The following is a 14,215-nucleotide window of genomic DNA, read 5'->3' as shown; positions in this document are numbered from 1 at the left end:
AGTTACACTTAATGCCAGCCCAAGCCAGTCTGAGAACAATGACACTAAGCTGGCTGCCTTTAGGAGACATATCTGCCTCCAATTAGACCAAAGAGCAGATCCCATAACACCAAATCAGTTTGTAGAGTGAAAAAGTGTTTTGAAATAATGAAGGACAGCAGTGTGAGGGAACAAATGTGTTGTCAAGCAAAATGAGTATGGGTTGCACTTGAAGTTAAAATTAATCAGTGATGGAGCAAAAATAAATAAAACTAAAAATAAGTTTTGCTTTGTTTATCTAATGGGTGAGTGAGACATGCAGCTGTGGGGCCAAAATAGTTATGTATCTAACATCTGGTCAAGAAGGGGAGGGAGAATTATGAAATACTTGAGAAAATAATGAAAAACATAAAAAAACATGTATCTTGGAGAACTTAGTACTTTTGAGTTACCTGAATGTTAAATCAAACCACTAATATTAGTCACATTCTCATAAAAGTAAATACAGCTGTTGTAGAGAAGTTTAAAGACCAGTGATCAGGTTTGAACGAATTCAGATCTACCTTTTGAATGTTATTTAGTACAAAATTTCATTACTTGCATAACATTTTGAGCATTTTTCATTTTTCCACAATTCCTATCTATATCTCTGAGGCCCATTCTCTTTGGGAACTTCCTCAAGGCTGTGGCAAAAGTCTCTATAACTGTGGAACTTCAGCAGCGCTTCTTAGCCTTTAGTGCCTCACCCTTTACAGGCCACTGGCAGAGGGTAACTATTGTGCAGTGTTTTCAAAGGCTCCTACCTAATGTTCCTTTCAACTACTTCTACCTAATGTGTCTGCTTAATGTTCCAACCTACTGCTTCTATCTAATGGGGTTGTCCTTCTATCTAGCTAATGGTCCTACCTGTTAATTCTACTTAATGTTTTTATCTTATACTCTTGTCTCATGTTCCCACTCATTACCTCTATCTATTGCTCCAACAATTTTGCCAAAGGGCAGGGCTCGTGCATAGTGCTCACCACAAGAAAACCTAGAGTTACGAAGAATGAGCTGTGTATGGGAATCTTTTCTATCTTTAAGGTTCCAGTCACAGACAAGTCCACATCAAGGCTGGGCCTTAAATGAAATACAGAGAGAATTATGAAATGGAAAAAGAAAAAAAGACAAGGGAAAGTATTTAAAATTTTTTGAGGAAGTGAAAAACCTGTCTCTTGAAATGTGCCAGGTCATAGTTATTGGGAAAGACATGAGAAGATAAAGAGTTCCAAAGCTCTGATGTGTAGGGAAAGTTGCAGCTGTCAAAAAAGCCCACCCTTGAGCTGCTGATGGCTATACAATATCGTGTGATGCAGCAGCTTGCCAAGTACTGCATGGTCTAACTAGTGGTGTGCGCTCACAAGCAGCCAGTTCTCTGAAGCAAAAACCAAAGTAATACAAAGAAGAGGGAAAGTGAACCAACACTGCAGCATAAGGCAAGGAGGTCAAGTGTGGAAGTTAGCCTGAGACCATTTATAAGGTAGACCACTTTCGACTCAACTCTGTCAAGTAAGAACCAACCCAATTATGAGGGGAGTACTCTATACAAGGACAAATCAACATCCCTAGTAAATGGGACACCCACTCTGTTAGAGGTAGACTTAGCTATTCCTGTAATGTGGGGTTTGCAAGAAAGAGTGGATAATGCAGCTGTACCAAATATGTTCAATGAGTCAAGAGGAGGAATCAAAGAACTGTCAGAGGAGAGACAAGAGTTGTGAGGAATTTTCAACCATGAGATGGGTAGAAATTGGGTCTTGGAGGCATTATATCTAACAAGACTTTGTCTACCACACAGAGATATCCTGTTCAAGTCTGAGTTTATTGAGGAAGCTGTGTCAAGACTAGATGTAGATTGAGTGAGAGATGAGGGAGCTGAATTGAAGGATGTGGATGAATGCAGTGTTGAGTCATCAGTGCATGAAACCACTGGATTATTTGTGGAGGAGAGGAAATCAATGAAAAAAAAAAAAAGTGTAGGGGATAGGACAGAACCTTGAGGGACACTGCTGTTGATGGAGAAGAGGGGAGGCTATTCAGCAACAACTACAGAGACAGATCAGCTAAAGAGGAAGCTAGACATGAAGGAGCATAGTGAAGGAGGGAAGCCAAAACAGGGGAACTTAAAGATGAGACCTCAATGCCACATCCTGTCAAAAGCCTTAGATATGTCAAGGGCAACTACACATGGCTCCCCAAATTCTTTCAGGGATGATAACCAGACATTAGTAAGTTAGGAAAGAATATAACCAGTGGATTTTGCCTCACGAAAGCCATACTGGTGATCATGGAGAAGACTGTGATTTTTGAGGTGTTAAAGAATATGGGAGATGAGGAGGGATAGTTAGAGGGGTTAGAATGGTCAACTTTCTTAGGGATGGTATGTATCAATGCACACTTTCAAAAAGGTAAAGTTTGGGTTTTCAAAAAGAAACAGCACAGACAAGAAAGAACAGATGCAAGTTCAGAGGCACGCTCTTTCAGTACACAGGGATGGATGCCATTAGGACCAATAAGCCTTGCTTGTGTCCAGAGAAAGAAGCACTTTTTGGACAGTCCGAAGAGATTACTGAAAGAGGCATAGGATTAATGAGATGAGCATCAGGAGGTGTAGGAGTGTTAAAGTCATCCAAGGTGGAATTAGAGGAGAAACAGAAACCAAAGAGAGTTGCTTTGTCCATGGGAAAGATAGCTATAGTATCAACTAAATGGAAAAAAGGTGGAAAGTTTGAGCAACAAAAGCTGATGGGGTTGTCCTTAGCTAAAGACCAGAAAGTCTATCAGTGGATGAAGAGGAGAGGATATCACACTTCCTTAGGCTAAAGGAATGCTTTGCCTCATGAATAATGTGCTTGCAGTGATTATGGGCAGTGATAAAAAAAAGCTGAATGGGAGCCAGAGGAAGGAGAGTTTTCCCAATCCCAATATGCCCAATCCCTTGCCTGTATGACAAGGGGAGACTGTGTTTTTATAGACAGAATGCCAGCAGTCCACGTGTGGGTGAGGCAGAAAGAAAAGACAGCTACTTAGGTCAAAGGAATGCAACTTAACAACCTCTGGAGTGCTGGTTCACTACAGAGCCGTCACTAACACCTACAATACTGGGTGGGTAGTACTGGTACTATACCTCACTAGTTAGTGGCCACCTACCAACTAATCCTCAACACCTTATTTACATGGAAAAGGATGTCATAACATAATGTGATCTAATGCTATATGAACTTTGTTGGTACATGTGTCACTTTGTATTGCAACACTACTGTACTAATTGAAATTCAAATGTTTTTCCTCGTTTTAAAATATTCAACTTGAACTCACCCTTCATCTTCAATGCCTCACTAACTTCCAAGTTATGTACTGTATGCATGTGCATTCACATGATTGTAAATAAACCCCAACTTTCACTATAACAGCGTTCTACTAACTGTAATAAATCAACTGATATGTTTCAGCTAACTTTTTAATCCTGTTTGATGTTAGACTTAAGTTACCGATAAATATTCTGTTTTCACAGTTGCAAATTTCACATTTAGTACAGCAACAATTCTGCATCCCTTTGAAACAACAGCAGAATAATTACATATCTCATTAGTGGCCTAATGCAAAATTCTTGTACTTCCTTATTCTTTTTCTTGGTACAAATACAAAAGAGTTATCTGGAATCTGTCTTACTTTGAATCTATAATCTTTCTTTAGTATCTGATATAATTGAGATTTGCAATGCAAATAATCAGTATCTTGATATAAAATGATGTTAATGCAGCTAACCCAAACTTTTCTAAACATGAACAGTAAAATCTTTTATCATTCAAAAATCAGGTTGATGTGAGTTCCCCTCAATGTCAGGTAATTTATACAACAGCATACAAATGACTACATGCTGCACATTCAAGATGTTTCTGGGAAAATTAATCTAAAAAAATGACAGGCCACGTATACACTAATTCAAGAAAACTAAGAAAGCAACTAGTTTTCATAAGAATCTCTTATTTTCTCTCAGTCTCTGGTCATATCAAACTGAAAATTTTTGTTTTAACTAAGTTATATTCTTAACTTTGTCATACTCTAAAAACCATTGTCATATGTTTCCGAGCTCCATTTCTCCTCCTCCACCAATCTTATCAAAACATAATAAAAAACAAGCTTATCTTTTCACATTTTAACAGCATAATGCCCAATGAAATTATAAAATCATTTGCAATACAGAAAAATAACAACTGTTCTTTCTGTTGTCTCCAAATATTCAAGTGCTTTAAAAAGACATTCAGAATACCATCCAACCCTAAATAAAAGAAAAAGCTCACTGGACAATAAAATGGAAAGACATTTCTATCTCACATTCATCAAAGGTTATCTCTACTTACACTAGGTAATGTACCATAGGCAACTGATGGACAACAACAAGGTGGATCTTCATCATCCTCTACCTGCAGAGAAAATTCTTCTTTAAAGTAGGGTGACCATAGTGTCACATTCAATTAACCTTACATTTAATCCAGGTGGATACAAAAACTTGATACTGCTATTCATACAAGTATCTATGTGCTGCAGGAGCCTTATAAAAATAAAAGGGACTCCTAGGGCAGGAAGTACATATCTACATTATTACATGACAACCAAACATCATTAGACTTCATCAAAAACAATAACAGCTATTGAGAATACTACACCTTTTAAGAAACCACCTACTCACAATATGCTGAAAGAGATACCTTACAGCTGTAAACCGTAACACAAGCTGTCAAACTATCTAATCATATAGCCTTTAACTGATTCTGCTCAAAAATATGTTAATAAAATCATAACCATTACTTATCATTATTATCATCATCATTATTATCATTATTATGATTTTCATTATTATCATTATTATTACTATCATATCATTCATGTCATTATTTTTTTTATTATACTTTGTCGCTGTCTCCCGCGTTTGCGAGGTAGCGCAAGGAAACAGATGAAAGAAATGGCCCAACCCCCCCCCATACACATGTATATACATACGTCCACACACGCAAATATACATACCTACACAGCTTTCCATGGTTTACCCCAGACGCTTCACATGCCTTGATTCAATCCACTGACAGCACGTCAACCCCGGTATACCACATCGCTCCAATTCACTCTATTCCTTGCCCTCCTTTCACCCTCCTGCATGTTCAGGCCCCGATCACACAAAATCTTTTTCACTCCATCTTTCCACCTCCAATTTGGTCTCCCTCTTCTCCTTGTTCCCTCCACCTCCGAGACATATATCCTCTTGGTCAATCTTTCCTCACTCATCCTCTCCATGTGCCCAAACCACTTCAAAACACCCTCTTCTGCTCTCTCAACCACGCTCTTTTTATTTCCACACATCTCTCTTACCCTTACGTTACTCACTCGATCAAACCACCTCACACCACACATTGTCCTCAAACATCTCATTTCCAGCACATCCATCCTCCTGCGCACAACTCTATCCATAGCCCACGCCTCGCAACCATACAACATTGTTGGAACCACTATTCCTTCAAACATACCCATTTTTGCTTTCCAAGATAATGTTCTCGACTTCCACACATTCTTCAAGGCCCCCAGAATTTTCGCCCCCTCCCCCACCCTATGATCCACTTCCGCTTCCATGGTTCCATCCGCTGCCAGATCCACTCCCAGATATCTGAAACACTTCACTTCCTCCAATTTTTCTCCATTCAAACTCACCTCCCAATTGACTTGACCCTCAACCCTACTGTACCTAATAACCTTGCTCTTATTCACATTTACTCTTAACTTTCTTCTTCCACACACTTTACCGAACTCAGTCACCAGCTTCTGCAGTTTCTCACATGAATCAGCCACCAGCGCTGTATCATCAGCGAACAACAACTGACTCACTTCCCAAGCTCTCTCATCCCCAACAGACTTCATACTTGCCCCTCTTTCCAAAACTCTTGCATTTACCCCCTAACAACCCCATCCATAAACAAATTAAACAACCATGGAGACATCACACACCCCTGCCGCAAACCTACATTCACTGAGAACCAATCACTTTCCTCTCTTCCTACACGTACACATGCCTTACATCCTCGATAAAATCTTTTCACTGCTTCTAACAACTTTCCTCCCACACCATATATTCTTAATACCTTCCACAGAGCATCTCTATCAACTCTATCATATGCCTTCTCCAGATTCATAAATGCTACATACAAATCCATTTGCTTTTCTAAGTATTTCTCACATACATTCTTCAAAGCAAACACCTGATCCACACATCCTCTACCACTTCTGAAACCACACTGCTCTTCCCCAATCTGATGCTCTGTACATGCCTTCACCCTCTCAATCAATACCCTCCCATATAATTTACCAGGAATACTCAACAAACTTATACCTCTGTAATTTGAGCACTCACTCTTATCCCCTTTGCCTTTGCACAATGGCACTATGCACGCCTTCCGCCAATCCTCAGGCACCTCACCATGAGTCATACATACATTAAATAACCTTACCAACCAGTCAACAATACAGTCACCCCCTTTTTTAATAAATTCCACTGCAATACCATCCAAACCTGCTGCCTTGCCGGCTTTCATCTTCCACAAAGCTTTCACTACCTCTTCTCTGTTTACCAAATCATTTTCCCTAACCCTCTCACTTTGCACACCACCTCGACCAAAACACCCTATATCTGCCACTCTATCATCAAACACATTCAACAAACCTTCAAAATACTCACTCCATCTCCTTCTCACATCACCACTACTTGTTATCACCTCCCCATTTGCGCCCTTCACTGAAGTTCCCATTTGCTCCCTTGTCTTACGCACTTTATTTACCTCCTTCCAGAACATCTTTTTATTCTCACTAAAATTTAATGATACTCTCTCACCCCAACTCTCATTTGCCCTTTTTTTCACCTCTTGCACCTTTCTCTTGACCTCCTGTCTCTTTCTTTTATACATCTCCCACTCAATTGCATTTTTTCCCACCAAAAATCGTCCAAATGCCTCTCTCTTCTCTTTCACTAATACTCTTACTTCTTCATCCCACCACTCACTACCCTTTCTAATCAACCCACCTCCCACTCTTCTCATGCCACAAGCATCTTTTGCGCAATCCATCACAATCCATGTCATACTTGCGCAATCCATGTCATACTTTCTAATATAACTGATCACTGTTTCCCACGCCACCAAGGTAGTGGCAGGAAACAGATGAACAAAATACCATACATACTTATACACATTTCAATATTATCATACTTGATTGCCATTTCTGCATCAGCAAGGTAGCGCAAGGAAGCAGACAAGAATGGACCTTTCACTCATATATACACATATAAATAAATGCCCATACATGCACATATACATACATATACATATCAACATATACATACACATACACAGACACATACATATATACACATGTACATATTCATACTTGCTTGCCTTCATCCATTCCTGTTGCTACCCCGCCCCATAGGAAACAGAATCACAAGCCCCAGCTTCATCGAAGCAGCACCAGGAAAGCAGACAAAAAAGGTCACATTCGTTCACACTCAGTATCTAGCTGTCGTGTGTAATGCACCGAAACCACAGCTCCCTATCCACATCCAAGCCCCACAGACCTTTCAATGCTTCACCCCAGATGTTTCACATACCCTGGTTCAGTCCATTGACAGCACATTGACCCTGGTATACCACATCATTCCAATGCACTATTCCTTGCACACCTCTCATCCTCCTGTATGTTCAAGACCCGACTGCTCAAAATCTTTTTCACCCTATCCTTCCCCTTCCAATTTTGTCTCCTGCTCCTTGTTCTCTCCACCTTTGACACATATATCCTCTTTGTTAACCTTTCCTCACTCACTCTCTCCATATGTCCAAACTATTTCAACTCACCCTTTTCTGTTCTCTCAACCACACTCTTTTCATTACCATACATCTCTCTTATCCTTTCATTACTTACTCGATCAAACCACCTCACACCACACATCTGCCAGTCTATCATCAAACACACTCAACAAATCTTCAAAATACTCACTCCATCTCCTCACTTCATTACAACCTGTTATTATTTCCCCCAATGGTGACTGGGAATGCCTGGTTTAAAAAGAGAGATATACATAAGCAAACATATGTAAGTAGGAGAGATGGTCAAATGGCAGTATTTAATTACGTGTTATTTGATAGGCATGTAAAAGGGAGATTTCTGGATGTTAAAAAGTTGGTGAAATATCTGACAACTATCCTCTGGAGGCAAAGGTGAAGATTTGTAGAGGTTTTCAAAAAAGAAGAGAAAATGTTGGGGAGAAGAGAGTGGTGAGAGTAAGTGAGCTTGGAAAGGAGACTTATATGAGGAAGTACCAGAAGAGATTGAGAGTAGAATGGTAAATGGTGAGAGCAAATGACATGAGGGGAGTTGAATGACATGGGATGAATTTAGGGAAGCAGTGATACATGTGGCATGAGAAAGGTGGGAGGTGGGCAGATCAGAAAGGGTAGTGAGTGTGGGAATGAAGAAGTTTGCAGAATACCTATAAGGAAGGAGTGCAAATAACTGGGAGATGTATAAAAGAAGGTAGGAAGAGGTCAAGGGGAAGTTGCAATGGTTTAAAAAGAGGACAAATGAGAGTAGGGATGAGGGAGTATCATTAAACTTTAGGGAGAATAAAAAGATGTTTGGAAGGAGGTACATAGTGTGTATAAGACAAGAGAACAAATGGGAACATCGGTGAAGGGGGAAAGTGATAACAGGTGTTGATGAAGTGAGGAGACTGAGTATTTTGAAGGTTTATTGAATGTGTTTGATGAAAGAGTGGCAGCTGTAGGGTGTTTTGGTCAGGGTGGTGTGGGAAGTGAGAGGCTCAGGAAGAATGGTTTGGTTAAGAGAAAAGAGGTGGTGAAAGCCTTGTGGAATATAAGATTGGGCAAGGTGGGAGATTTGCATGGTATTGCAGGTGATTTTATTAAGAAAGGGGGTAACTGTGTTGTTGATTGGCTGGTAAAGATATTCAGTGTATGTATGGATCATGGTGAAGTCCCAGAGAATTGGCAAAATGCATGCATAGTGCCACTGCACAAAGGTAAAGGGGATAAAGGTGAATGTTCAAACTACAGAGGCATAAGTTTGTTGAGTATTCCCAGTAAATTATATGGAAGGGTATTGATTAAGAGGGTGAAAGGCATGTACAGAGCATCAGACTGGGGAAGACCAGTGTGGTTTCAGAAGTGGAAGAGGATGGATGTGTGGATCAGGTGTTAGGTTTGATGAATGTGTGAAAAAACATAGAAACAGATGGACTTCTATGTAGCATTCATATATCTGGAAAAGGCATATAATACAGTTGATAGATATGCTTTGTGGAAGGTCTTAAAAGTTTATGGAGTGGGAGGTAAGCTGCTAGAAGCAATGAAAACTTTTTATCGAGGATGAAAAGCATGTGTATGTGTAAGAAGAGAGGAGAGTGATTTGTTCCCAGTGAAGGTTGGTTTGCAGTAGGGGTGAAATATGTCCCCATGGTTGCTTAATTTGTTTATGGATGGGATGGTTAAGGCGGTAAATGCAAGAGTTTTGGAGAGAGGGGCGAGTATGCAGTCTGATGAGGATAGAGGGCATGGGGAGTGAGTCAGTTCTTGTTCGCTGATGATACAGCTCTGGTACCTGATTCGAGGGAGAAACCACAGAAGTGAGTCAGTTCTTGTTCGCTGATGATACAGCTCTGGTGCCTGATTCAAGGAAGAAACCACAGAAGTTAGTGATTAAGTTTGGAAAAGTGTGTGAAACAAGAAACTTGAGAGAAATGTGAATAAGAGCAAGGTTATTAGGTTCAGCAGGATTGACAGACAAGTTAATTGGGATGTAGACTTGAATGGAGAAAAATAGGACAAAGTGGTGTGTTTTAGATATGTGAGAGTAGACTTAACAGCAAATGGAACCATGGAGGCAGAAGTGAGTCACAGGGTGGGGGAGGGGGCGAAGGTTTTGTGAGTGACGAAGAATGTGTGGAAAGATAGAATATTATCTTGCAGAACTAAAATGGGTATGTTTGAAGGAATAGTATTTCCAAAAATATCACATGGTTACGAGGCATGGGCTATAGATAAAGTTGTACGAAGGAGGGTGGATGTATTGGAAATGAAATGTTTGAGGACAATATGTAGTGTGAGGTGGTTGGATTACGTAATGAAAGGGTAAGAGAGATGTGTGGAAACAAAAACAGTGTGAGTGAGAGAGCAGAAGAGGGTGTGTTGAAATGGTTTGGACATATGCAGAAAATGAGTGAGGACGGACTGACAAAGAGGATATATTTGTCAGAGGTGGAGGGAACAAGGAGAAGTGGAAGACCTAATTGGAGGTGGAAGGATGGAGTGAAAAAGATTTTGAGCAATCACGGCCTGAACATACAGGAGGATGAGAGGCGTGCAAGGAACACAGTGAAATGGAATGATGTGGTATACCGAGGTCCACATGCTGTCAATGGACTGAACCAAGGCATGTGAAACGTCTGGGGTAAATCATGGAAAGTTTCTGAGGGGCATGGATGTGGATAGGGAAGTGTGGTTTTGGTGCATCACACAGGCCTGAATATGGATAAGGAGCTGTGGTTTCAGTATATTACAGATGACAGCTAGAGAATGAGTGTGAATGAATGTGGCCTATTTTGTCTGTTTTCCTGGTACTACCTTGCTGAAGTGGAGGATAGCAATGCTGTTTGCTGTGGGGTGGGGTGGCACTAGGAATGGATTGAAGGCAAGCAAGTATGAATTTGTATATATGTATATATGTATATATGAACATGCAGGAGGGTGAAAGGAGGGCAAGGAATAGAGTGAATTGGAGTGATGTGGTATACCCGGGTTGACGTGCTGTCAGTGGATTGAATCAAGGCATGTGAAGCGTCTGGGGTAAACCATGGAAAGCTGTGTAGGTATGTATATTTGCGTGTGTGGACGTATGTATATACATGTGTATGGGGGTGGGTTGGGCCATTTCTTTCGTCTGTTTCCTTGCGCTACCTCGCAAACGCGGGAGACAGCGACAAAGCAAAAAAAAAAAAAAAAAAAAAAAATAAATGTATATGTGTGTATGTATATGTGTGTATATTGATATGAATATTTATGTATATCTATGTGTATGGGCATTTATGTTTATATATGTGTATATGAGTAGATGGGTCGTTCTTTGTCTGTTTCCTGGTGCTACCTTCCTGATGCGGGAAACAGCGATCTAGTATAATGAATTAATATTTCATTTATATATAATGCTTGAGTGCCGTTTCCCGCAACAGCCAGGCAGTGCCCGGTAACAAACGAAGAAGGATTGGCCCATCCACTCGTATACACATACATATATATAAACACCCATAGACGCACACACATATACATATAGATATACATATGAAGCAGATGAGGGAAAGATTTATGGGAACTGGTTGTGGATACAGTGCTGTGACCTCAATGCATTATACATGACACATAGAGAATGAACATGAACAAATGAGGCCTTTCTTTCTCTGTTCCTGGTCGTGCTTTGCTAACTGGGAAAAGGCAAACAAGTAAGGAAAAAAATAATAGTAATAATAGATAACAATTGCTATAGTGATAATAATGATAATAATAATAATTTCATTTTTTTCTTAATTTTGCTTTGTCGCTGTCTCCCGCGTTAGCGAGGTAGCGCAAGGAAACAGACGAAAGAATGGCCCAACCCACACACATACACATGTATATACATACACGTCCACACACAGAAATATACATACCTATGCATCTCAATGTATACGTATATGTACACACACACAGACATATACATATATATGCATGTACACAATTCATACTGTCTGCCTTTATTCATTCCCATTGCCACCTCACCACACTTGAAATAACAGCCCCCCTCCCCCGCATATGTGCGAGGTAGTGCTAGGAAAAGACAACAAAGGCCACATTCGCTCAAACTCATTCTCTAGCTGTCATGTATAATGCACTTAAACCACAGCTCCATTTCCACATCCAGGCCCCACACAACTTTCCATGGTTTACCCCAGATGCATCACACGCCCTGGTTCAATCCATTGACAGCACGTCGACCCCCGGATATCTAATTGTTCCAATTCGCTCTATTCCTTGCATGCCTTTCACCCTCCTGCATGTTCAGGCCAAGATCACTCAAAATCTTTTTCACTCCATCTTTCCACCTCCAATTTGGTCTTCCACTTCTCCTCGTTCCCTCCACCTCTGACACATATGTCCTCTTGGTCAATATTTCCTCACTCATTCTCTCCATGTGACCAAACCATTTCAAAACACCCTCTTCTGCTCTCTCAACCACAGTCATTTTATTACTACACATCTCTCTTACCCTATTGTTACTTACTCGATCAAACCACCTCACACCACATACTGTCCTCAAGCATCTCATTTCCAGCACATCCACCCTCCTCCGCACAACTCTATCTATAGCCCACGCCTCGCAACCATATAACACTGTTGGAACCACTATTCCTTCAAACATACCCATTTTTGCTTTCCGAGATAATGTTCTCGACTTCCACACATTCTTCAACGCTGCCAGAACTTTCGCCCCCTCCCCCACCCTATGACTCACTTCCGCTTCCATGTTTCCATCCGCTGCCAAATCCACTCCCAGATATCTAAAACACTTCACTTTCTCCAGTTTTTCTCCATTCAAACTTACCTCCCAAATGACTTGTCCCTCAGCCCTACTGTACCTAATAACCTTGCTCTTATTCACACTTACTCTCAGCTTTCTTTTTTCACACACTTTACCAAACTCAGTCACCAGCTTCGGCAGTTTCTCACACAAATCAGCCACCAGCGCTGTATCATCAGCGTACAACAACTGACTCACTTCCCAAGCTCTCTCATTCACAACAGACTACATACTCGCCCCTCTTTTCAAAACTCTTGCATTCACCTCCCTAACAACCCCATCCATAAACAAACAACTATGGAGACATCACACACCCCTGCCGCAAACCAACATTCACTGAGAACCTATCACTTTCCTCTCTTCCTACACGTACACATGCCTTACATTCTCGATAAAAACTTTTCATTGCTTCTAACAACTTGCCTCCCACACCATATATTCTTAATACCTTCCACAGAGCATTTCTATCAACTCTATCATATGCCTTCTCCAGATCCATAAATGCTATATACAAATCCATTTGCTTTTCTAAGTATTTCTCACATACATTCTTCAAAGCAAACACGTGATCCACTCATCCTCTACCACTTCTGAAACCACACTGCTCTTTCCCAATCTGATGCTCTGTACATGCCTTCACCCTCTCAATCAATACCCTCCCATATAATTTCCCAGGAATACTCAACAAACTTATACTTCTGTAATTTGAGCACTCACTTTTATCCCCTTTGCCTTTGTACAATGGCACTATGCAAGCATTCCTCCAATCCTCAGGCACCTCACCGTGAGTCAAACATACATTAAATAACCTTACCAACCAGTCAACAATACAGTCACCCCCTTTTCTAATATATTCCACTGCAATACCATCCAAACCCGCTGCTTTGCCGGCTTTCATCTTCCGCAATGCTTTTACTACCTCTTCTCTGTTTACCACATCATTCTCCCTAACCCTCTCACTTTGCACACCACCTAATAACAATGATAACAATAATAATAATGATAATAATGATAATAATGATAATAATAATAATAATAATAATAATAATAATAATAATAATAATAATAGAGTGAGTATTTTGAAGGTTTGTTGAATGTGTTTGATGATAGAGTGGCAGATATAGGGTGTTTTGGTCGAGGTGGTGTGCAAAGTGAGAGGGTTAGGGAAAATGATTTGGTAAACAGAGAAGAGGTAGTGAAAGCTTTGCGGAAGATGAAAGCTGGCAAGGCAGCAGGTTTGGATGGTATTGCAGTGGAATTTATTAAAAAAGGGGGTGACTGTATTGTTGACTGGTTGGTAAGGTTATTTAATGTATGTATGACTCATGGTGAGGTGCCTGAGGATTGGCGGAATGCGTGCATAGTGCCATTGTACAAAGGCAAAGGGGATAAGAGTGAATGCTCAAATTACAGAGGTATAAGTTTGTTGAGTATTCCTGGTAAATTATATGGGAGGGTATTGATTGAGAGGGTGAAGGCATGTACAGAGCATCAGATTGGGGAAGAGCAGTGTGGTTTCAGAAGTGGTAGA

General features: G+C 40.5%; 1 protein-coding gene across 4 annotated transcripts in view; it reads right to left on the bottom strand.

The window, feature by feature from the left end:
• Window positions 1-14,215, bottom strand: part of LOC139749156 (alpha-latrocrustotoxin-Lt1a-like) — a 180,940-nt gene that overhangs the window by 102,587 nt on the left and 64,138 nt on the right. For 2 of the 4 annotated variants that reach the window (XM_071662795.1, XM_071662794.1), the window contains exon 3: window positions 4,383-4,445. The exons of 1 other annotated variant lie outside the window; for it this stretch is intronic. In XM_071662795.1, coding sequence (XP_071518896.1) covers window positions 4,383-4,445 — 63 coding nt within the window. Of the gene's footprint in view, window positions 1-4,382; window positions 4,446-8,055; window positions 8,115-14,215 lie in introns of all 4 variants that reach the window. One more of the 4 variants, XM_071662798.1, reaches the window with a different exon arrangement.

The sequence above is a fragment of the Panulirus ornatus genome, chromosome 6 (assembly GCF_036320965.1).
Source record: "Panulirus ornatus isolate Po-2019 chromosome 6, ASM3632096v1, whole genome shotgun sequence".
Classification (NCBI taxonomy): Eukaryota; Metazoa; Arthropoda; class Malacostraca; order Decapoda; family Palinuridae; genus Panulirus; species Panulirus ornatus.
This window is presented reverse-complemented; position numbering and strand designations above follow the sequence as displayed.